The 24608-nt window shown below is 67.3% G+C and overlaps 1 protein-coding gene across 4 annotated transcripts in view; it reads right to left on the bottom strand.

The window, feature by feature from the left end:
* The window catches only part of ARHGEF25 (Rho guanine nucleotide exchange factor 25), a 28426-nt gene extending 7207 nt beyond the window's left edge, over positions 1-21219 (bottom strand). Inside the window, exons 1-9 of one of the 4 annotated variants that reach the window (XM_039514923.1) lie at positions 21109-21219; positions 16046-16226; positions 5222-5541; positions 3846-3935; positions 2947-3071; positions 1888-1954; positions 1421-1524; positions 900-969; positions 165-254 (exon numbers count right to left, since the gene is read on the bottom strand). In XM_039514923.1, coding sequence (XP_039370857.1) covers positions 165-254; positions 900-969; positions 1421-1524; positions 1888-1954; positions 2947-3071; positions 3846-3935; positions 5222-5541; positions 16046-16190 — 1011 coding nt within the window. In that variant the 5' untranslated portion in view covers positions 16191-16226; positions 21109-21219. Of the gene's footprint in view, positions 1-164; positions 255-899; positions 970-1420; positions 1525-1887; positions 1955-2946; positions 3072-3845; positions 3936-5221; positions 5542-14088; positions 14240-16045; positions 16227-18327; positions 18643-20880; positions 20914-21108 lie in introns of those variants that run through there. The other 3 variants (XM_039514924.1, XM_039514921.1, XM_039514925.1) reach the window with 3 other exon arrangements.
* Between the last annotated feature and the right edge of the window lie 3389 nt (positions 21220-24608).

The following is a 24608-nucleotide window of genomic DNA, read 5'->3' as shown; positions in this document are numbered from 1 at the left end:
GGGGGGTTGGATGGGACGGGTTGCACAGGGTGAGGGGGGAGCATGGGGCAGGTTGCAGAGGGGGAGAGGGGGAGTGCGTGTGGGGGGGTCCAATGGGGGTAACCAGAGTCCCAGCTGTTGGGGGGTCATGGAGGGGCCGGAAGGGGAAACCGGGGTCCCCTCACCTCAAAATAGGAGTCGATGTACTCAGAGACAATGTGCTCCGATTTGGGTTTGTTCTGGCAGTAAACGACGTACATGTGCAAACGGCGCTCCTGGAAGGGAACGGGGGGCAGGTGACAAGAGTCCCAGGCACACGCCAGCACACGCCAATGCACGCTAGCAGACGCCAATGCACACCAGTACACGCCAATGCACGCTAGCACACGCCAATGCACGCCAGTACACGCCAATGCACGCTAGCACACGCCAATGCACGCCACAACATGCTCCACACATGCACACACACCCCAACACGTGCCAGCCCATGCGACCACACGCTACAGCACGCTGGAACATGCTCCCGCGTCTGTCCCCGCAGGGGGGTGGCTGATGCCAGCCGGGCCCGCGGTAGCCCCCAGCGGAGCTGGTAGGCCCGGCAGTTACGTGCCCACAGGCGAGGTGGCAGCCAGCCCCATGGTGCGGGGCCCTTGCGATGTGGGGCAGGAAGCGGGGGGGGGGCCTGGGGGCAGGGCAGTGCCAGGGGCAGGCTGGCGATGCAGGGCTGGGGGTGGGGTGGGGCCTGGGGGCAGGGTCCGGGGCAGGGTCTGGGGTGGGATGGGGCCTGGGGGCAGGGCAGTGCCAGGGGCAGGCTGGCGAGGCAGGGCCCAGGGGCAGGGCTGGGGATGGAGCCTGGGGGCAGGGCAGTGCCAGGGGCAGGCTGGCGAGGCAGGGCACATGCAGCGACGCCCGGGACTCACGTGCTTTATAAAGAGCTGCGCCAGCAGGTCCGGGTTGTGCAGACATTTCTCCAGCTCTTTAAGGAGGTAACTGGGGGGGGGGGCAGAGAGGGCTGAGAACCATGGGGCAGGCCCCCACCGACCCTCCGACCCCCCCGCAGCCCCTCAGGCAGCCGGGTGTGCCAGGGGCCGAGCACGCGGCCTGGCACGGGCACCACAAGGGACGGCGTCTGGGAGAGGGCAGAGCAGGGCACCGGATGGCTGGAAGCAGGGGACTCGCCTGGCACCTGCAGACGTCTCCCTGATCCTGCCAGAGCCCGGGCATCCCCCCTGCAGCGGGCAGAAGAGGGGGGTCGCTGTAGAGATCTCTTAGGGGTATATCTGTGTGCCCCCCCGGCCTATACGTGGGTGGGGGGAGGCAGCCGGCCTGGCCCTGGCAGCACAGGGAGACCCAGCCCCTGGAACAAAGCGTTGGGGGGGGGGGATTCCCTGGGACCCACGCCGGGGGAGGGGGCTGGGGGGGGTCCCATCCCCTGACTCACTCCTTGTGCCAGTCGTAGATCTGGTGGATGTTCCCGAAGATGATCTTGTCCTTCCCCTCCATGTCCTCGGGCACGCCCCGGGCACGCATGGTCGCCATGTAGCCCTGGGGGCAGGAGGGGCGGGTTAGCGGGGAGCTGGCGCCGGGGGGCACACGGGGTGGGGGTGGGGCTCTGCTGCTGCCCAGACTGGGGCAGGGGGAGCCGGGCTCCCGGTGTGGGGGCAGGGCCAAGGAGAAGCATCTGCTCACCCCAGGGAGGGGCAGAGCTCTGGGGCTGAGGGAGGGGTCGGGGGTACCCGGGAGGCTCTAGGACCAGGCCTGCTGCTTGCTGTGGGGCTGCCCAGGAGGGGGCCCTAGGGCTGGTGTCTGTCTGGGGAGGGGAGCCCAGGAGCAGGGGGCTGTTGGGGGAGGGGAGCCCAGGAGCAGGGGGCTGCCCGGGGAAGGGGGCTCGGGGGGGGGGGTTGACACCTCCACTATCTGGCCCAGGTCCTCCACGTACATCTTCTCCGTCTCCACGAGCTCCGTGAGGACGAACCTGCCCACGGGAGGGAACGGCGAAGTCTGAAAGCGGGGAGGGGCCGCGGCCCCTTGTGAGACCCCCCCCATCCATCCTCCCTGTCCCGCCCTCGGCTGCCAGAGGGGAGACGCCTCGGCCCCCTCCCAGCCCAAGCCCAGAGCGATGCCGGGGAGGGACCTAGGGTCGAGGTTGCCCCCAACCCCGGGATCCGTCCCTAGCAAACCCCTGCAGTGCTGGGGACGCAGCCTCTGCTCCAAGCGCCCCAGGACCCCCCAGCCCTGCCCCTGGCACCCACAGCCCTGCCCCTGCCTGCTGGCACCCCCCACCCAGGAACTCTGTCCCTACCCCCTGGCACCTCCCCCCAGGAACCTCCATCCCCGACCACTGGCACCTCCCCTCAGGAACCCCCTTCCCTGACCCTGGCACCTCCCTCACAGGATCTCGCATCCCCAACCACTGGCACCTCCCCAGGAATCTCCATCCCCAACCCCTGGCACCTCCCCCAGGAACCCCATCCATGCCCCTGGCACCTCCCCTCAGGAACCCCCATCCCCAACCACTGGCACCTTCCCCAGGAACCTCCATCCATGCCCCTGGCACCTCCTCCCAGGAACCTCCATCCTGACCCTGGCACCTCCCAGGAACCCCCATCCCCAACCACTGGCACCTCCCAGGAACCCCATCCCCGACCCCTGGCACCTCCCCAGGAACCCCATCCCGACCCCTAGCACCTCCCCTCAGGAAACCCCATCCCGACCCCTGGCACCTCCCAGGAACCCCATTCCTGACCCTGGCACCTCCCCAGGAACCCTCATCCCCGACCCCTGGCACCACCCCACAGGAACCCCATCCCGACCCTCGCACCTCCCCACAGGAACCCCCATCCCTGACCCCTGGCACCTCCCCCCAGGAACCCCCATCCATGCCCCCTGGCACCTCCCCCCAGGAACCCCCATCCCTGACCCCTGGCACCCCCAGCCCTGTCCCGCGGGCGCAGCGGCTCCACTTACATACTCTTTTCTAAGGCACTCTTTCTCTCCTCCTCACTCGTTATCTCTTCCGGGGGTTGCCTGGGGAGCTCTTCAGGGGGGGCCAGGCCTTGGGGGTCACTGGAGAGACGAAGGGGGCTGGGGCCCTGCCAGGGGGAGGGGAGACACAGTTAGGGGACACGGAGCAGCCCTGCCCACTCCCACCCGGGCATTGGCAACGGGCCTCGAGGCTGCTGGGCAAAGAGCCCTGGGAGACCCCGGCAGGTGTGGGGGGGTGCGGGGGCCCGTGGGGAGCAGGGGCAGGGGCCCGGCACCTCAGGTGCATGTGTCAGGGGCAGAGCTCCCCCCTCAACAGGCGAGTTGGCGCCTGCACTGGAAGGGGCCCTCGGTGGGACACGGAAAACTCCGACCACCTGCCCCCAGCACTGCAGTTGCTGAGCCCCCCAGAGCCAGGACGGGGCGGGAGGCACCTCCCATGTGAATGCGTCTGCACAGGAGTGTGTCTGCTTGGAGCACCTGTGTGCACGTGGGGGCACATCTGTGTGTGCAACGGCGTGTGCGGGGCCTGTCTGTGCATGCGTGGGCTTCTCCATGTGTGCACAGGGTGTGCGTGGGGCGTGTCTGCGTGTGCACAGGGTGTGTGGGGTGTGTGCACAGGGTGTGCATGGGGCGTGCCTGGGTGCACACAGGGTGTGTGGGGGGTGCACACAGGGTGTGTGTGGGGCACGTCTGGGTGTGCACAGGGTGTGTGGGGTGTGTGGGGGGGTGCACAGGGTGTGCGTGGGCCGTGTCTGCATGTGCGTGAGGCCAGGCGTGTGCCCATCTCTGGGGGGGCACCACCGCCCCTGCTCGTCCCCCAGGGGAAAAGGGGGGGGGGTCTCCTGCGGTGCCAGCCCCCGCCCTCAATGCCCCCTCCTCACCTGTGTGTTTGCCTCTGCGGCGCCCCCCTCCAGCAGGCTGCACAGCAGAGCCAGGCCCGGCAGCCGCTCGCCCCCCGTGGGGCCCGATTCCTGCAACACGCCGGGGGGGGGTGTCAGATGGGGGCTAGGACTGCAGCTCTGCCGGGGGCGGGGCTCCAGAGGTTCAGTTTGCCCTGGAGCAGGATGGGGGGGGCTACACCCCCTGCCCCTGATCTCCAACCCCCGCAGCCCTCACTCTCCCTCAGAGAGTCAGGGGCCCCCCACGGCGGATCCCTGTTTTCCAGGGGAAACTGAATTCATGAGGCTGTTTTCCCAGCCGCAGCCCCAGGATGTGTCCTGACACATCCTCAGCTCCCTGTGTCACCAGAACTGCTAACCCAGAGCACCCCCATGGCAGTGCCCAGCCACCCAAGGCAGTGCCCGGCCCCCGGGAACCCAGCCCCCCCATGGCAGTGCCCGGCCCCTGGGAACCCAGCCCCCCATGGCAGTGCCCGGCCCCCGGGAACCCAGCCCCCCCATGGCAGTGCCCGGCCCCTGGGAACCCAGCCCCCCATGGCAGTGCCCGGCCCCCTATAGCAATGCCCAGCCCCCATGACAGTGCCCAACCCCCTATAGCAATGCCCAGCCCCCATGGCAGTGCCCGGCACCCAGGAACCCAGCCGCCCATGGCAGTGCCTGGCCCCCGGGAACCCAGCCCCCCATGGCAGTGCCCGGCCCCCGGGAGCCCAGCCCCCCCAGGGCAGTGCCCGGCCCCTGGGAACCCAGCCCCCCATGGTAGTGCCCGGCCCCCGGGAGCCCGGCCCCCCATGGCAGGGCCCAGCCCCAGGGAACCCAGCCCCCCATGGCAGTGCCCGGCTCCCAGGAACCCAGCCCCCCATGGCAGGGCCCACGCCCTGGGAACCCAGCCCCCCATGGCAGTGCCCGGCTCCCGGGAACCCAGCCCCCCATGGCAGTGCCCAGCACCCCATGGCAGTGCCCGGCCCCCGGGAGCCCAGCCCCCCCCCACAGCAGTGCCCGGCCCCAGGGAACCCAGCCCCCCATGGCAGTGCCCGGCCCCAGGGAACCCAGCCCCTGGGAAACCAGTCCCCCATGGCAGTGCCCGGCCCCTGGGAACCCAGCCCCCCATGGGAGTGCCCAGCCCCTGGGAAACCAGTCCCCCATGGCAGTGCCTGGCCCCTGGGAAACCAGCCCCCCATGGCAGTGCCTGGCCCCTGGGAAACCAGCCCCCTAATGGCAGTGCCCGGCCCCAGGGAACCCAGCCCCCCATGGCAGTGCCCAGCCCCTGGGAACCCAGCCCCCCATGGCAGTGCCCGGCCCCTGGGAACCCAGCCCCCCAAGGCAGCGCCCGGCCCCAGCCCCTCCCGCAATGCTCTCACCGTGCCCTTGGGCTCCCGGAGGGCAGCGAGGGGTTCGTCCGCCTTGCCCAGCAGCCCCAGGTCGATGCTTTTCCTCTCCTCCTGCCGGCCGTGCCGCCTGCCCTCGCCCCCGCGCCGGGGCCGCCCCTCCGGCTTCCGCTCGCCCTTGGCCAGGCTGCCGGTGCTCAGCTTGCGCACCGGTGTGGTCAGCCACTTCTTGAGGGTGCTGATGGAGCGCCGGGAGCCGGGCGAGCTGGGCGCGGAGCCGGACGAGGGCTGGGGCTGGATGGAGGCCACCGAGGCCGAGATGCTGCCATCACTGCCTGCCACGGAGTAGGACTCTGCGGGAGAGAGGCCGAGGGGGTCAGAGAGCGGGGCAGGCACAGGGTGGGAAGGGGGCAGGCAGGTTCCTGGCATGGGGAAGAAGCTCTGGAGGAGCGGGGGCTGACTCTCCGGGTGGGCCGGGGGTGTGGCAAAGTGGGAATGTTCTTAATGTTTTCTCTGAATGCTGCGTGGGTGCCTCAGTTTCCCCTATGCATTTCTCGAGTGTTATGGGGGGTGGGATTGTTGCAGAGCCCTAGGGGGCCAGTGTGATGGGGTCTGCACAGAGAATGGCGACACCCTGTCTCCTGGCAACTGCTGGCCTGGGCCCCTCCCCTGCAAGGTGCCAACGGAAAGTGTTGGAGAACAAAGGGATCAGGTGCCTCCTGGCCCAGGAAAGAGACAAAGGGGGCGGGGCGGGGGGGGGGCTGGAGAGTTTTCAGTTCGGAGCTGGCTGGGGAAATGACGGGGGCCCAGACAGGGCTCTGGTCTCCCCTGGCCCCCCAAGATGGACCTGACTGAGGGGTCCCGTTGTCTGCACCTGCAAGGCCTGTCCTGGACTGTGTCCCTGTCATCTAAATAAACCTTCTGCTTTACTGGCTGGCTGAGAGTCACGGTGCAGGGGGTGCAGGGCCTTGTCTCCCCCCAAACTCCGTGACACTCCGTGGGGTGTGGCACAGGGGGGGTGGAGAGCCAAGGGGCACCCTGAGCGGGCATGGAGGAGCGGGGCACACAGACATGCTGGGGGCTCTCACATGCGATCCTCCGGGGGCGGGGAGGGACACACACACTGAGCAGAGATAGCGTTTGGGGGGTCATGCCCCAGTGGCTTGGGAGGGTGCCAGGTGGGCGCTGTGGGGGGGCAGGGCTGGCAGCTTCTTTCCAGGCCCAGGAGAGAAGCGAAGTCTCTCCGGGGCCCGGTTGGCAGCATGGGATCAAATGCCTGGGAAGGGACGACCCAGGCCCTGAGCAGCCCGGCTGGAGCCGCCATTCGCCCCTGGGTTTGCGGCACAGGGGGGTGACACAGAGGCCCACATGTCCAGGCCCCCAACCCTCAGCCCCACAGCGGGGAGCGCTGGCAGCGGGGGGGCTGCTGGACTTAGCCCAGCTCAGAAATCTAATCCCTTCTATTCCAAACAATTCCAGCTGCGGAACGGAGCCGGCGCCGGAGGGCCCTGGCACGTCGGCTGCAGCCTCATCCTCTCTGTCCTGCAGACCCCCTGCAAAGCCCCCTGCCCTCCCCGCAAGCCCGAGTGCTTCTGGGGAGCCAGGGCTTCCAAAGAGCTCCCCTCCCAGTGCCCAGGGCCCGTGGGCATTTCAGGCCCCAGGGATCGGGGCCTAAAGGGGAGCAGAGTGAGCTCTTTGGATAATCGGGTCCAGGGAGTGCATGCGAGATAAACATGAGAAGCAATTAAGCTCCTTTATGGCACCAGAGAGGCAAAACCACAAGAGCCACCACCCAAAGCACCAGCCAGTCAGGAATCTGAGCTATGGGGGCGAGGGGCCACCCAGAGGGCTGGGGATCATTTGGATGGAGCTGTGGCTACCTGAAGAGAAGCAGCAGAAAAAGCACAGGAACATGGCCCTGAGAGCAGCCTAGAGAGCGTGAGAGCTTTTGGGCACAGCACGGGCTGGGAAGGGGCTTGGGATGGGAGCAAAGCACCAGCCTCCCGCTGTTTGATTCCTGCTGCCTCGGAGGAAACAGGACTTTGTCCATACGCAGGATTGCATCAAAGATCCCAGCTCCAGCTGTGATTCCTCCCCACACTGGAAACAACCCCCCGTCCCCTATCTCCCCCCCCCCGCCTCCAGCCCATTTTGAACCCACACTTTACCCAGCTGGGGAGCCTCATCCCAGCCCCATCTCCTGGGAGGGACGGCAAGGGAGGCGCCTCCCCAAAACAACAGAGCTGGGGAGAGAACCCAGGAATCCGAGTCCTGGGCTCCCAGCAGCGCCCCCTGCTGTCTGCTTTGGGGAAACTGGGACATGCGTTCGAGAAGCAAGAAACGTTCCCCCACGCTGGACCCCCCCCCATCCCCTCCCTGAGGGAGACCCTTCCCCTGCCACCCCAGCCAGGTGCCCAGGGCACTGACCCTGACGGTGCCCGCTCTCAGCACGGCTATCAGTCAGCAGCAAAGCCTGTAGCAGGCAGGACAGGGGGAGGGAAGGCCCCCCCGGCAGGGCCCAGCAAGGGGTGGGGGCGTGGGCTGGGCCAGCGCCTGGCGGGAGGTGATAATCCCATGCAGTGAGACTGCACCTGCTCCCGAAATAACCTCGCCTGCGTCAGGAGCCCGGGACGTGTCAAGCCGCCGGCACGGGCACCCCACCCCACCCACGTGGCCACACCAGCAGGGGCGAAATGGAGGGACCTGGGCACACTGGAGGGGCTCCCTCGGACATCTCGAGCCAGCACCTCCCCCCCCCCCGTGCGCCGGGGAGGGGCCACACACCCGCGGGGGGGACGTGCACGGAGAGGTTCTTGGCGAGTGGCCGGCCTGTTCCACCCGCTGTTCCGGTGGGGGGGGGGGGGCCCGGGGGCCGAGCCTCGGGCTGGGCGGGGGAGGGGCAGGGGATTGTGTGACTTGAGTTTGGTTCTTTATCATTTAGTTTTCTTGTAAAGGCTCCTAACGACCCATGGGCGGGGGGTGGAGTGGGGGGCAGGGCCCCAGAGACGGGGTTTGGGGAGCCTGCTGCAAACAGGTGCCCCCCCGTGGGGAAAGGCCCCGTACCCCACTCCCTGCCCCCTTGAGCCAGCCAGTGCCCTCGCCCCGGGGGCCGGATCAGAGCCAGCGCCCCCTAGAGGGGAAAGGCCCCATGCCCCATTCCCCGTGCCAGCCAGTGCCCTGCCCCGAGGGCCGGATCAGAGCCAGCGCCCCCTAGAGGGGAAAGGCCCCGTGCCCCATTCCCCGTGCCAGCCAGTGCCCTGCCCCGAGGGCCGGATCAGAGCCAGCGCCCCCTAGAGGGGAAAGGCCCCATGCCCCATTCCCTGTGCCAGCCAGTGCCCTCGCCCCGAGGGCCGGATCAGAGCCAGCGCCCCCTAGAGGGGAAAGGCCCCGTGCCCCATTCCCCGTGCCAGCCAGTGCCCTGCCCCGAGGGCCGGATCAGAGCCAGCGCCCCCTAGAGGGGAAAGGCCCCGTGCCCCATTCCCCGTGCCAGCCAGTGCCCTGCCCCGGATCAGAGCCACGTGATGCTCACAGTAACGTGGGGGATCCCTGCACTGGCCAGTTCGCCCAAGGAAGCCCCCCAGGGCGGTGCTGGTGCCAGGGCTGAGGTGGGGGAGCTGGGTGGCCGTGGGGGAGAGGACAGCTGCAGTGCTGGGGCTGAGGCTGGTGTGGAGCGTGGCTGGGACGGCGGCCAGGCGCCCGAGCCGAGCAAAGGCAGCTGTGTTCGCTGTCTCCCCAGCCCTCCCGCGCCCGGGCTGGCACTGGGCACCGGGCTCAACATGCAGAGGCCTGGCAGCCGGCGCCAGCCACGCCTCAGGGTGGGCAGCGCTCAGCATGGCTGGATTTACCGAGCCCCGGGGACAGGCCTGTGGGCTGAGCAACCCCTGCTAGTGGAGATAGGAGAACCCAGGAGTCCTGGCTCCCAGCCCTCCCCGCTGCTCTAACCACTAGACACCACTCTCCTTCCAGAGCCAGGGATGAAACCCAGGAGTCCTGGCTCCCAGCCCTCCCCGCTGCTCTAACCCCTAGACCCCACTCTCCTCCAAGAGCCAGGGAGGAAACCCAGGAGTCCTGCCTCCTAGCCCCCCACCACAACCAAAGGGGGATGAGCAGGGCACACGGCTGAGTCAGAACAGAGGGTGCTGAGGGGCACCTCTCTGCAGCACCCCTGGATGGTGAGGGGCCATGTGAGACCTTTGGGGGGCATTCTGGGAAGACGCCCTCCAACAGGAAAATACTGGAGGGGGAGTCAGGTCCCTGCTGCCCTTTCTGGGGGCGGGGGGAGCTGCTGGAGTGAAGGGGGGACTCCAGGCGGCAGGCGGGGTGGGGAGGGTGGCGCTAAGACCTGCCCCACACTGGGGCCGGTCTCTGGGGGAGGGGCTCCCAGGCAGCAGCCAGGGGGTTAAGTGCAGGGCACTCCGCCCCCCGCCGCCCATCCCGGGATCCTGCCAACATTTTTCCCATTACGTTCTGTTTATTTTAATGAGGCTGACAAAAAAATGTTGATTTTATTATTGTATAAACAGGCTGGGCTGGGGGGGTGCAGGCCCCGGGCTGAGGGGGCAGGGGCTTGGGAGGAGGGGGCAGTACGATCAGCCTGGGTGGAAGAGAATTGGCTGGCGGGGGCAAGAGACCAGAGAACTCGGGGTTGGGGAGCCAGCTGGGGGACCTGGGGAGATCAGCTGGGGGAGGAGCCAAGGAGCTGCGGGGGCGTCAGCTGAGGAAGGAGCTGGGGGTTGGGTGGGGGTCAGCTGGGGGAGGAGCCAGTGAGCTGTGGGAGGAGCCTGGGGGTGTCAGCTTTGGGGGACACAGGGAGATCAGCTAGGGGAGGACCCCGGGCTCACTGGGCAGCCAGCGCCCCCCTCCCCACCCCACGGCTCCAGGCCCCGCTGCACCGGGCAGCCACAGGGCCTGGGAGCAACAGGACACTACTGCTGACTCAGCGGGTTTGCTAGGCTGGGGGGGGGAGGCGGGGCTGTCTGTGCTGCGCCCCCCACACACACACACCTGTAAGCTCATCCCTCCCACACAGAGCCCTCCCCGGGCATTGGGAGCCGAGCCCTGTGCAGGGGGGGGGGGGAACCCTGCCAGGGGAAGGAAACCTGGGGCTGGGGGGGCAGCTGGGGGCTGTCCAGCAAGGCGTGGGAGTGGGGGGGTGTCTGGCCAGGGCTCACATTGTCCGTGGTCACAACGGCTCCATTTTGGGGTGTGGGGTTCACACCGGAGAGACCTGTGGGGCGATCAGGCGGGGTCCCTGTGGCCTGGGGTTTTCCCCAGGGCTCGGCCCTGTCCTGCTGGGACCCACTGGGGGAAGCGCGGGTGCGACCGGCCCCTCTGGCGCTCAGGGGAGCCGGGAGCTTTGGACCAACACGGGGGGGGGGTCCCCAGATTCCAGGCCAAAGGGGGCAGACGGGCCGGGGGGGGGGGGCTGTGTCGCCTCTGGCTGCGGACGGTGGCTCCACACTGGGTCCTGCCCCAGGGCTGCCCCCCTCCCTGGCCCTCAACCATGTCCCCCGAGGCCGCTCGGCTGACCAAGCCCCTATCACCCCATGGAGGGGTCGGACTCCTGCCAAACGATGCCAGCAGGAGCAACCCACCAATAAGAACCCAGTCTGGCGAGAGACTCTACGATAACAGAGCAGAGCCCGCAGCCCTGTGCCCTCCAGCAAGCTCCCAACAAAGGATCCCAGTCTGCCCAGTCCAGAGCTCCTGGGAGACCCTACAATAACACACCAGTCTGGGTACAGCCACATAACTCCAGAAAGACCCTACAATAACACACCAGTCTGGGTACAATCACGTAACCCCAGAAAGACCCTACAATAACACACCAGTCTGGATACAACCACGTAACTCCAGAAAGACCCTACAATAACAGACCAGTCTGGGTACAGCCACATAACCCCAGAAAGACCCTACAATAACACACCAGTCTGGATACAACCACGTAACTCCAAGCAGACCCTACAATAACGCGGGGGGGTGGGGGGAAGAATTCTCAGTATCGGAAGAGAATTTCAATGCCAGGTTTCTGAGGGGACCCTCAAGCCTGAACGGGGGAGGGGTCTGCTGCGCTGGGTGCATCTGGGGGGTGGGGACAAGACAGAGTGTGGGCCCCAGGCAAGGGTTAGGGTACCCATACACTGAGCAGAGCCCCACCCCCCTTCCAGAGCTGGGGATAGAACCCAGGAGTCCTGGCTCCCAGCCCCACCCCCACTCTAGCCCACTAGACCCCACTCCCCTCCCAGAGCCAGGGATAGAACCCAGGAGTCCTGGGCTGAGAGCAGCCCCCTCTCTGCTCTCATCTCATTCTCTACCATTAAGCAGGTGAAAGCCCCGCTTGGCGCAGCCAGTTGCGCGCCAGGTGGGGGTTGAGGTTGGTGGGTACTGGGGGCGAGGGGACGTGGATGTGACAGTGTGGGGGCTGGTGACCGGAGAGCAGCTCTCTCCTGGCAGTTTGGCGGGTGCCCCCTCCCCCCACACTGGGTCCCCAGCACCCCTACAGCCTGTCCAGCCCCCAACACCAACCCAGGACACCCCCTGGCAACGAGACCCTCCCCATGATTCCTGGCACTGGGACATCCCCCCGCCACCGCCAGTGACCCAGGCCTGTGGGGAAGGGGCAGAGGTCCTGGCACTGGGGGCAGCTGGTCTGCACCGCGCCCTATCAGCCCTCAGGCTGGCCAGCTGGGGGCACTCTCGAGACAGACAGCAATGGGCTGCAGCTCCCCGAGAGGATCCCCTGGGCTAGGGGCCATGAACACCACCACTGTGCCCCCAGGTGAGTGGTCACACACACCCCGACCTGGGGCTAGAACCCAGGAGTCCTGAGATCCCAGCCCCCACTGCTCTAACCCACTAGCCCTCACTCCCCCACAGAGTTGGGGACAGAACCCAGGAGTCCTGGCCTCCCAGCCCCCACTGCTCTAACCCGCTAGCCCTCACTCCCCCACAGAGCTGGGGCTAGAACCCAGGAGTCATGGGCTCCCAGCCCCCACTGCTCTAACCCACTAGCCCCCTCTCCCCCAGAGCTGGGGACAGAACCCAGGAGTCCTGGCCTCCCAGCCCCCACTGCTCTAACCCACTAGCCCTCACTCCCCCCCAGAGCTGGGGCTAGAACCCAGGAGTCCTGGGCTCCCATCCCCCACTGCTCTAACCCGCTAGCCCCCATCCCCCCCCTCGACCTGGGGCTAGAACCCAGGAGTCCTGGGCTCCCAGCCCCCACTGCTCTAACCCACTAGCCCCCATTCCACCCCCCACCCAACCGACCTGGGGCTAGAACCCAGGAGTCCTGGGCTCCCAGCCCCCACTGCTCTAACCCACTAGCCCCCACTCTCCCCCAGAGCTGGGACAGAACCCAGGAGTCCTGGCCTCCCAGCCCCCACTGCTCTAACCGCTGGGGGAGAACCCAGGAGTCATGGGCTCCCAGCCCCCACTGCTCTAACCCACTAGCCCCCTCTCCCCCAGAGCTGGGGACAGAACCCAGGAGTCCTGGCCTCCCAGCCCTCACTGCTCTAACCCACTAGCCCCCTCTCCCCCAGAGCTGGGGACAGAACCCAGGAGTCCTGGCCTCCCAGCCCCCACTGCTCTAACCCGCTAGCCCTCACTCCCCCCACCAGAGCTGGGGCTAGAACCCAGGAGTCCTGGCCTCCCAGTCTCACCCCACCACCTTTTGACCCAGAGCCAGGAATGGGACCCAGGAGTTTTATTAATCTGTCCCACACTCCCAAACCTGCAGTGTGGGGGGGCTCACATGGTCTCCCCCATCAGACATGTCTCTGGGGCCCGGAAGGAAAGTGCCAGAGGTTGGATCATGGAACAGAAAAGGACCCTCATGCCCCAGCCACGGGGCCAATGGAGATTCCCCCCCCCAGTCACGGGGCCACCCCGGACACGCCCCCGTCCAGCTCTGCCAGTGCCCCTCAATCCTGACCCGCAGCCACCAGCTTGACCAGCCCTGGGCTCCCCCGGCTCTGCTGATGCCCCTCAACCCAGGGAAGAGGAGCTGCCCCTGAGTACAGAGCACCCCCCGGAGAAGGGGATGCTGCAGGCCCCTCACATAGCAGGGGCAGCGCAGTGGAAGTGAGCAGCTGGGACAGGGCACCCCCTACTGGCCCTTCTTGGAACTGCCGTGCAGTCTGGGCTCCAGGCCGAGGTGGGGCTCAGGGGGACACCGGGCCCTGCCCTGGGCAGATCCCCGGTCCTGGTGCAGGAGCCAAATTCCTGCTGTGGTGCAGGGCGAGGGGGCGCTGGGCCCCAGGGGGCAGGGGGCAAAGGGGTAAGAGCCTGGGGTGCACAGACAGACTGAGGGGGGACCAATGCCCCCCCAACCCCCAGCAGCCCCAGCGCAGGCAGTGGGAAATGAGCAATGGCCAGCGGCACCAGAGTGGGGGCTTCGTTCCCCACCAGGTCAGCAAGGCCTCAGGCTGGGGGACAGGGCAGGGCCCCTGTGCCAAGCGTGGAGCCGCGGGTGAGCCAGGCACCCCCCGCCCCCCCCAGGCGGACGGTGAATGGCCAGGACAGATGGAGTCCGGGCACAGCACGCACCCTCCTCCCCCAGACTGTGGGGTTCCCCCCCCGATACACCCTGGGCCGCCCACACACTCCCACCACGGAGACACCAACCCACCCCAGGACCCAGCCCTTAACCCTGACCGACGCACCAGTCCCCCCCCACCCCGCCAGCTCTAAATCTGCCCGTCTCTCTTGGTCCAAACTTCGCCCGCCCCCATTGGCGCAGCTGCACTGGGCAGCGGGGCGAGGCCATGGGGCATCTGCAGGCTGAGCTGGCTGCACCGGGGGCAGCTGCTGCCCGCTGTGCCGTACCCCAGAGAGGTGCCCGCAGGGGCCAGCGCCCCAGTGCAGGGGGGGGAGCGGGGTGTTGGGGGAGGGGAGTCACTGACCTCGCGCCCGGGCGTCACAGCAGCTGCACTTGGCGAGGACTTTGCGGAACAAGTGTTGGCAGGAGCAGCCCTGCTGGTGCCCCCCTTTCATGGTGCCACCCGGCCGTGCTGGGCACCGGCGCCCACTGCCCGAGAGGTGCCAGCCATAGACCGGGCAGCGGGGGGGGGCAGCTGGCGGCGGGAATCGGGGCACGGAGCCGGGGGAAGCCGGGGGGCCCAGGGCTCCTGCCCGCTGCACGCTCGCTCAGCGCTGGAATAACAGGGCTGGGGCTGGGGCTGAACTGAGCTGCCAGCGAGGAGGAGCCTGAGCTTTCCCTCCCCCCTCTCCATCCCTCCATCCCTCCCCGCCTCCATCCCTCCATCCCTCCCCCTCTCCCTGCCTCCATCCCTCGCTCCCTTGGGCTTCGGGCCCTTCCCAGCCCAGGCTGCAGCCAGACTGCAGAGGCGCAGGCCTGCAGCGGGGAGCACCTGGCGCTGGGCAGCCGGGGGTCCCGGGCGGGCCCCAGCTCGTGCCCTCGCCAAGGCCTGGCAGGGCGTGGGGGCAGCCCCAGCTGCCTGCCCCCCTCCTCCAGTGAGGTGGCCACAGCCGGGGGTGGGGGGAGCTTGTGGCTTATGGCCAAATCTCCCCACCCCAGGGGTGATGGGGGAGGGAGTGACTCCTTTGCCCCAGAGCAAGGGGGACTGAGCCCCAAGCAGGGGGGGGGGGGGCTGAAAGGTGCAATTGGACCCCCCCCGCCTCGGGGGAAAAGCAGAGCAAGAGGCCTGTGTTGTCTGGATCGGCCCCTCCAATATTAATCACTGCCCCCCCCCAAAGTGCACTGCGGGGGAGCCATCCATCTGCCCGCACCGCAGTGCCATCTGCTGCCCGTCGCCCCCCAGCCTGGGGCCGGAGCCAGCGCCTGAGTCACTGCCCGGAGCCTGGCACCGGCTCTGCCATTTCAGGGGCCACCGCTGGGGGTGAGGGACACAGGGGAAGAAGGGGGGGCAGGGAAGTGGGGCACGATCCTGGGTGCGCCTCACCCCCCGGCGCAGGCCCCACCCCACAGAACCTTCAGAACAAACCACAGGGGTTGTCTCTCAGACAGCCCAGCGGCCCCCCAGCCCCGCGCCAGCCATGTACCCCTGCCCCTGGGTGTCTGTGCCAACCGGCCCGAGGGCACCGCCCACCTCACAGCTCAGCACCAGGAAGGGACAGTCACTGGGCTGGCAGGGGCTGCGGGGCCGTTCCCAAGGCATCTGGGCCTGTGAGGCAGCCGTGGGGCCAGCCCCACACTGGGCTGGGATGTACCACATGAAGGAGACTGGCTGGCACAGGGGGGCAGGGAATGGAGCAAGGGGCCTTAAGAATTGGGGTGGGGGGGCTCAGCTCAACCTGCAGGGGGGGGCAGCCACAGCATGGAAACCATTGGCACCAGCCGGCCCCCTTACTGGCCGGCTCAGTGGGGAGGCTGGGGCTACACGGACCAAGGGGCCTGAGTGTCCCTCGTGTGTGGGTCAGGCCATGGTCTGGGGGGTGGGGCTCATGCTGTTCCCCCACTTGGGACAGACGCAGGATTTCTCCAGACGTGTGTCAGGACAGAGCCCCCAGCGCCTCTCAGCAAACTCCCCCCGAAAAGGCCCTGAGGGGGGCCGCTGACTCCAGGACGTCTGGCTGGGGGGGCTGATTTGTCTGGAGAAGAACCGGGGGTGGCTCTAGTCCCTGCTCCTGCCCCCCCCCCATGTCTCAGCTGCTCTCTGGGGCCAATCCCTCCCTCACTAGCCCCAGAGCCCAGCCCCGATCCCTCCCCATGCCAGCGCGGAGCCCAGGGACCGGTTCAGGGGGTGCTAATTCGTGCTCCTGGCTGTCACAGCCTCGGGGACACAGCTGGGGGGTTCTGAGCATGAGCTACAAGCCCCCGGCCAAGGCCCCAGAGACCTGGGGGGCAGACAGGCGCGGGGGGACCGGAGCTGGCCTCACCTTCTTCTGAGGGGCAGGTGTCTGGGGCCTGGTCCACGCCGTGGGGCTCGGGGGGGCCCGGTGCTGCTGGCCCGCTCTGGGGGTCCCCGCCACGCGGCTCCCCATTCCCTGCAGGGGCCTCGGCGCGGCCGTGCTCCGGCCGCATCTCGTCCCCCGGCCCCTCCGAGCACAGATCCGGCAGCTGGAAGGAAGGACAGACAGGTTGGAGGGGGTGGGGAGGGACAGGCAGAACAATGCCGGAGAACAATGCTGGGTCCCCCCCAGTCCCCCCGCACGCCCGCCTGTTGCAGCTGGAGGCAGAGCCTGGGCACTGGCTTTGCTGACTTGTTTCCTGGCGCTGCTGGAGCAGCCAAGGCATTGGCACCGGCCATGGCCCTACCCAGCCCCCCTTGCACGCTCGCCAGGGCGGAGGGATGTCAGCCGCTGTCACCGATCACTCCTCACCCTCCGCCACTGCTTTCTGCTCAGAGACTCCCCAGGCTGGGGCCAGCCCAGGGAGGGGTCCCCGCTTGGATCCCTCGGACGCGGAAAGAGGAGCTTGTTTCCTGCCGGACTGCCACCCACACAAGGGCTTGTTATTGTAGGGTCTCTAAGCGCTGGGTGTCATGCTCGGGTTTGTTATTGTAGGGTCTCTAGGCGCTGGGTGTCATACTCTGGTTTGTTATTGTAGGGTCTCTAAGTGCTGGGTGTCATGCTCGGGTTTGTTATTGTAGGGTCGCTCTGGTTTGTTATTGTAGGGTTGTCCCTTTGTCTCCTGATATTTTTTAAATAAAAATGTGTTTGGAAGCACGGTCCAACCCCTCCCCGCTGAGAAGGGCAGGGGGCTGTGGGCTGCTCTGATGAGGGGAGGGGTTGCCAGCTGATCTGGGGCCGGGGCAGGGATGGGGCCGTGAGCTCCCCCGGAGCAGAGCCCTCCTGTCTGATGAGACTCCCTGCACTGCAGCCCCCCGCCTTTGGCCGCTGCTCCTCCCGAATTCAGACGTGGCCCCCTGAGCCTCAGCCCCAGCCCCAAATGCTCAGGGAGGGACAGGCTGAGAGTCAGCGACATGTGGAGGTGGGGGTGTCCCTGGCTTGAGATTCCGCCTCTTGAGTTACGTTTAAAAACGCTGCTAATACAGCAGCCACTGGAGCGCCTGCCATGTTGCATGAGCAACCCTACAATAACAAACCAGCAGGCACAGCCCCAGTGCTCCGAGACACCCTACAATAACAAACCAGCATGCACCCCCCAATCCTCCCAAGAGACCCTACAATAACAGACCAGCATGTAGAGCCCAGTGCCCCAAGAGACCCTACAATAACAAATAAGCATGCACAGTCGAGAGACCCCACACTAACAAACCAGGCTGCCTGCAGTGCCTCAGCGGGAAGGATCTGGCGGGTGGGGTATTTATACCCCCCATCCCTGGGACTGTATCTGCCCCACACCAGGAACCCTGTTTGCTGGGGGGGGGGGGCGGTCCAGCCTCTCCCTTGAAGCTCTGCTCTAACCAATCTCACACACACAGGAATGAAGCCTCCGGGCACCCACCCAGGGGGAAGGGGAGGGGGAGTCTGGCGGGATCCCTCTGCCCAACAGTCGGGAAACACCCCATGAGCCGGAGAGGGGCAGCATCAAGTCCGCAAAAGCCTGCAGCCCCATGTGCCAGCACTGGGGGCACAGCCCCCGTAGTGACCCCCGCCAGCCCCACAGCCAGCCCCACATGGCCTGCGTAATTCCTTTTGCACGGCCCCCCAGCCACCCTGCACAGCTGCCCCGCACATCCCCCCCGAACACCCCTAAAGAGACCCCCCAATTACCCCCACATGGGCCCCCCTGCCATCCTGCACAGGCATCCGACTGCCCCTGCAGCGACCCCCCTGATTACCCCCACATGGCCCCCCCAGCCACCCTGCACAACCACCCCACACAGGCCCCCCGACCACCCCTGCTGAGACCCCTCCGATTACCCCCACATGGCCCCCCCAGCCACCCTGCACAGCCCACCGACTGCCCCTGCACAGCCCCCAAGCTCCCTTGCAGAGACCTCCCAATGGCCCCCATACAGACCCTCCAACCCCCGCTTCAGAGACCCCCGGCCATTGCCCCTAGACCACCCCCCGTCACCCCAGCACAGAGTCCCTGACTGCCCCAAGGCACCTCCCCTGTCCGGCTGGCCCAGCGCAAACAGGGGACCCAGATGGTCCTGAATCCCCTGCACCAGCCCCACATGCTCCCCAGAGATGTCATGTGGCTCTGACACCCCCAGGAGCTGCCCCCCGCCCCCATCCCAGGCCCTTACCCAGTGCTGGCTGGGGATGGCCATGGAGGTCAGGATATCGGCCATGGCCCCCAGCATCTGGTCCGTGCGCCCCGCTGCCTGCTGGGGGGCCTTCATGGCCGGGGGCCCCACTCACACCTCGCTGCCCCCAACGGCTCCCTGCTCCAGCGCGAGGCTGGAGGCGTCTGGGGGCAGCATGGGCGCCGGGCGGAGCCGCGGGCACCCTGCCCGTATGGCAGCCGAGCGTGGCCGGGATTGCTAAACAGCAACGGATCCTGCGTGGCTCCCAGCCGAGGCCCCCGCCCCAGCCCCCCGCTCCACCGCAGCTACCATAACTTCTCTGCTACAAGCTGCTACCCTCCCCGGCCCCGCCACCACCCCTTATCTCCCGCCTCCTCCCTATCTGCTCCCCGGCCTTGGGAGAGCGCAGAGGAGGAGCCGGGGGGGCTGAGACCCCCCCCAGGGCAGCAATCAGAGTCGGGGGGGGGGGGGGGGGGAGCTCAGCGGCAGGGCTGCCTTTGGAATGAAAGAGGGGCCCGTGGTCTAGAAAACAGGGTCTAGAAATCACCGGGCCCAGCTGAGCTGGGGGCTACGAACTGCTGGGCCCAGCTGAGCTGGGGGCTATGAACCGCCGGGCCCAGAGGTGCCGGGGGCTATGAACCGCCGGGCCTAGTGGTGCCGGGGGCTACGAACCGTCGGGCCCAGAGGTGCCGGGGGCTACGAACCGCTGGGCCCAGCTGAGCTGGGTGCTACGAACCGCCGGGCCCAGAGGTGCCGGGGGCTACGAACCGCCGGGCCCAGCTGAGCTGGGTGCTACGAACCGCCGGGCCCAGAGGTGCCGGGGGCTACGAACCGCCGGGCCCAGCTGAGCTGGGTGCTACGAACCGCCGGGCCCAGAGGTGCCGGGGGCTACGAACCGCCGGGCCCAGCTGAGCTGGGTGCTACGAACCGCTGGGCTCAGAGGTGCCGGGGGCTACGAACCGCTGGGCCCAGCTGAGCTGGGTGCTACGAACCGCCGGGCCCAGAGGTGCCGGGGGCTACGAACCGCTGGGCCCAGCTGAGCTGGGTGCTACGAACCGCCGGGCTCAGAGGTGCCGGGGGCTACGAACCGCCGGGCCCAGAGGTGCCGGGGGCTACGAACCGCCGGGCCCAGAGGTGCCGGGGGCTACGAACCGCCGGGCCCAGCTGAGCTGGGTGCTACGAACCGCCGGGCCGAGAGGTGCCGGGGGCTACGAACCGCCGGGCCTTGGCACAAATGAAGCACTGCTCAGCGGGCATCGCTGCTCCGGCTGGGAGGGCAAAGGGTAGCACAGGGTGGCCCGATCTGGCTCAATCTAGTCCCACATGAGACCAGCTCAGCCCAGCCCCAGGCCCGGGGGGGGGGCGTGGCTGAAGGGTCTCTCTTTCAGTGCCCCCAGGGGAGCTGCAGACTCGGCCCCGCGGGCGTCCTGGGCTCCGCTGGGGCAGGGGAGGCCCCTAGGAAATTGGGAGCTGGTTCCAGGCCAGGGTGAGGAGCCAGCGGGGTGGTGGAGGGCGAGGGGGCAGGGTATGGAGAGGCTCAGGCCATTGACAGTGCCCTAGAGAGAAATTTCCTGGCAGTGCTGCAGGGCAGAGAGCCCCAGTTGGCTCCCTGTTCCCTGTGATTACGGTCGGGGGCTCCCCCAGAATCAGGGCCAGCCCACTGCCCCCTATAGCCCAGTAATTACGGTCGGGGGCTCCCTCAGTCAGGGCCAGCCCACTGCCCCCTATAGTCCAGTAATTACGGTTGGGGGCTCCCCCAGAGCCAGGGCCATCCCGCTGCCCCCTATAGCCCAGTAATTACGGTCAGGGGCTCCCCCAGAGCCAGGGCCATCCCGCTGCCCCCTATAGCCCAGTAATTACGGTCGGGAGCTCCCCCAGAGTCAGGGCCATCCTGCTGCCCCCTATAGCCCAGTAATTACGGCCGGGGACTCCCCTGGGACGTTCGTTTCCTGCCATTTCTCTCCCACTTTCCAAAGTCAAAACACATTTTTGGAGCCCGAGCTCGGAGGAGCCACAGCCAGAGCCCCTCCCCCACCCGCCCGCCACGCAGGACCTTCCCCCCGCATCCTCCCGCCCCTCCCCCATCAGCCCGCCCCCGCCACGCAGGACCTTCCCCCATCCTCCTGCCCTGCCCCCCCATCCCTCTGCCTTGCCACGCCCCTCCCAGCCCCCGCCACGCAGGAGCCTCCCCCCTCCTCCTGCCCCTCCTCACCTACCCCACTGCGGCCATGCAGGACCCCTGCCTCCCATCCCCACCTGGCACGCAGGACTATGCTCCGTGTCCCCCCACGGGCCCCATCACAACCTCAACTCTTCCCCCACCATGCAGGCTCCGCCCCACCCATTTTGCAGTCCTCTGTCCCTCTCATTCATGCCAGCCACCTTTCCCCCTCCCCCGAGCCCCTTGCTGCTTCCCCCTCCCCCCATGGCAGTTTGCTGCTGTACCCCTCACGCCCCCTCCCAAGGTACCAAATTCTCCCTCCTCCGAATGAGCCTGGAGGGAGCCCTGAGCACCCAGCTCCTGTAGGACACGCTCAGCACGTGGGAACTCACCTCCCCCTCGCTGCCTGCTGCTTTGTTATTGTAGGGTCTCCTGGGCTGAGCATGCTGGTGTGTTATTGTAGGGTTGCTTGGGCTGGATTCCTCCCCCTGCTAGAGCTGACAAGCTGCTCCCTCCATGGGGATGTTCGCCACAGAGGCCCCTGTCCCTCATCCCCTGCACTGGCCCCCCCATGCCGAGACCACTAGACCCTGGAGAGGGACCCAGGCAGTCAAACCCACCTGGGCTGCGTCTCCTGGCTGGCAGCAGCAAAGCCCCCTGGCCGGCTCCTTCCTGGGCCGCAGGAGGCCTGAGCCTGCAGCTTTCCAGCCAGGAACTGCAGCTCAGCATGAATAATTTACTGTGCTCCAGGAAGCCGTAATAGGCAGCCTGTGCTGGGGGAGGTGGGGGGCTGACCCTGCCCACGCTCACACCCTCCTGCCAAGCTAGGTGTGCAGGAGCGCGGCCGTCTCAGCCCCAGGGACAGCGCCCTCCCCTGGCTCAGCCACGCCCAGAGGGGAAGGCGAGTGCTGAAAATGCAGCTGCCTCTGGGGAGGAACAGCCCCACAGGAACAGGCTAGGCCAGGAAACCTGGCATGTCCAGGTAAGCCTGAGCTGGGATTTAGCCAGGAGGCTTCGGCCTAGTCCCTGGGACCATCAGGAAGGAGGCGGGGCTTGATTTTCCACCATGCTGGGTGCAGCTGGGGTCAGACTGGGACAGAGGGGAGACCCCTCTGCCCAGCACCCCTAGTGCTGAGGCCAGCCCTGGCTACAACGGGAGCCCCCGCCCCAGTTTTGCAGTGCCCCGTGTGCTCTTTGAAGCCTCCCAGCCAAGGGGTAACCGGGCCTGGCCCCGCTCAGCTGATGAGCCCAGCCAGGGTTCGGGGCCGTGGCACCGTGCCCGCCGGGCGCGAGACTGCCCCGGGCCCCTCTTGGCCAATCGGCATCCAGCTCACGGTCAGCGACCCGCACGCAGAAAGCTTTTTATAACCACCGCTGAGTATTTATAGCGCCAGCTTGTCTGCTGCGGAGCCCTGCCAACCTCACCCCTGTCCCCCCCTGGCAGTGCCCTTCTCTCCCCCACCCCAGCCGCCTGCCTCGCTGAACCAAGGATTAATTCCACCATCGCCTTCCCCTCCCAGCCGGGGGCAGCTGGCCTTGCCCTGCGGCCTGGGTGCTAAAATCAACCCCCCTGAACCTCATTTGCCCCGGGCCAGCTCCTGCCAAGCAATGGGGCAGGGCAAGGGAGCCGAAGTCAGGGCAGCCTGGGCCGGGGTGAGAAGCCACTGGGGCATTTAACACCCCCCCCCCCCGATGCCCGGGTGGCCCCAGGGCCCAGCAAGTGCAAAGGGGACTTAGAACCACTTTGAGGGGGTGTAAATGGCTGGAAGATGGTCAGAGGCGCATGGTTGGTGCCAGCTGGGTACATCTCTATGGGGAGGGAGGGATGGCTAGTGAGTCTGGGGGGGATAGAGGGGTCTGGATAAGGAGAGATGCTGTGTGGGGGAAGAGAGCTGGACAGAGGGGTGTGTGGGCAGGTGGATGGGGGTGGGGACAGCTGGATGGGCAGCGGGTCTGTGAGGGGATGGATAGAGGGAGGGAGGGGTGGGTGGTGTGGCTGGATGGATGGACAGACGGACGGGGGGGATGGATGGTTGGACGGACAGAGGCGTTGGGGGGATGGTTGGAGAAGTGTGTTGGGGTGGCTGGATGGACGGACACAGGTGTGTGTGGATGGATGGATGGACAGAGGACTGTGTGGGGATGGATGGACGGACGGACAGACAGACAGGTGTGTGTGCGGATGGATAGATGAATTGGGGTGGTGGTGGGTGGATGGATGGTTGGAGGGGTATGGGGGTGGATGAATGGATGGATGGACACGGGTGTGGGGGGATGGATGGACACAAGGACAGACACAGGGGTGTGTGGGGGTGGATGGACGAACGGACAGACACAGGAGTGTGTGGGGGTGGATGAATGGATGGATGGATGGATGGATACAGGGGTGTGTGGGGGTGGATGAATGGATGGACACGGGTGTGTGGGGGTGGATGGACGAACGGACAGACACAGGGGTGTGTGGGGGTGGATGGACGAATGGACAGACACAGGGGTGTGTGAGGGTGGATGGACGGACAGACACAGGGGTGTGTGGGGGTGGATGGACGAACGGACAGACACAGGGGTGTGTGGGGGTGGATGGACGGACAGACACAGGGGTGTGTGGGGGTGGATGGACGAACGGACAGACACAGGGGTGTGTGGGGGTGGACGAACGGACAGACACAGGGGTGTGTGGGGGTGGATGGATGGATGGACACAGGGGTGTGTGGGGGTGGATGGACGAACGGACAGACACAGGGGTGTGTGGGGGTGGATGGACGGACAGACACAGGGGTGTGTGGAGGTGGACTGATTGACAGACCCCCTGACCTCCAGTTTCCCAGCAGCACTTCGATCTCTTTCCTGAGATTTTTGCCTCCTGGTGTGTGGTTTGGGGCGGGGGACGCTGACGCATGGATCTCCGGGGGCAGCGCTGGCCCAGACCCTGCAGCTTCTGCCCTGGCCGGGGCTGAGAGGAACGGGCCGGCTGGAGAGGCGCCGGGGCACAGGGGCACAGGCCGGGCCCGTGTGAGGAACAGACTCCATGTCCCCAGGGCTTGGCCTTGGCAGACAGGGCTCGGACCGGGCCGGAGGGCGCGGCGGGGGACGAATGGGCAGCGGGGCGTCAGTGGGGGGCACAGGCGGCGAGGCCAGGGGCCCACAGCGAGCAGGAGCCGCAGTGCATGGCCATCCCCCGCTCCCGGGCCCCCAGGCCGCAATGGGCCGGAGCTGAACCCCCTGCCCGTGCCCCACCATGGAGCTCCCCGGGGTGGGCCTGGGAGTGAGGTGAACGGGGCTCCCGGCTCCACCCATCTCCACTCCCTGGGGCATGAATTGGGGGCGGGGTGAGGTCCCAGCACTTATAGAGGGATTCGGGGGCAGGGTAGCAGCCAGTGCCCCCCGCCGTGTCAGGGAAGGGGGCACAGATCAGCACACAGACACCCCACGGGTGGGATGAGCCCAGCTGGGCAGTGCAGAATCTGCCCCCCACCCCCACCTGGCTGGGACCAGCTGGCCAAGCGCAGGGGGTGGAACTTAGCACCTGGGCCTGAGCCGTGGGGCTGAGGTGCCCTCAGGCTCCGATCTGTGGGCAGAGGCGCCCAGCAAGGGAGGGGACAGCTGGCCTGGTCTAGCTTGGCCCTCCCTCCAGGAGGCTTGGGGCAGGGGACCCCGCTTGGATCCCGCCCCCCGCGCAGCCCCAGCACCATCGGGAGGAACGTGCCGTTCTCCCAGGGGGGACACTGAGGCACAGAGCTGGGGGGTGACATGCCCAAAGGCAGGAGCAGCAGCTCAGGGCCAGAGCTGAGGCTAGAACCCAGATGTCCTGGCTCCCAGCCCCCCTGCTCTAACCACTAGGAGCAGCTGAAAGTTTGCTCCGCGGTTCCCCGGGGCCTGGCCGGGGCGGGAGCAGAGCCTGTCCTTGAGGCAAGGCCGGGAGGAAACGCTCCGAGCCCCCCAGGGCTGCAGCAGGAGCAGCCTATATTTAGCCCCTTCCCCTCCCAGGGGCTCCTCCACCACCTTCCCATACTTGGCCATTTCCCCGTCATTGGAGACCGATGGGGGCCCCCCTCCTCCCTGGCTGGCTGGCTCCGGAGTCCAGCCCGCAGCTGGGATAGACGTGGGGGGGATTCATTGC

The sequence above is a fragment of the Mauremys reevesii genome, linkage group 25 (genome assembly GCF_016161935.1).
Source record: "Mauremys reevesii isolate NIE-2019 linkage group 25, ASM1616193v1, whole genome shotgun sequence".
In the NCBI taxonomy this organism is placed as follows: Eukaryota; Metazoa; Chordata; order Testudines; family Geoemydidae; genus Mauremys; species Mauremys reevesii.
This window is presented reverse-complemented; position numbering and strand designations above follow the sequence as displayed.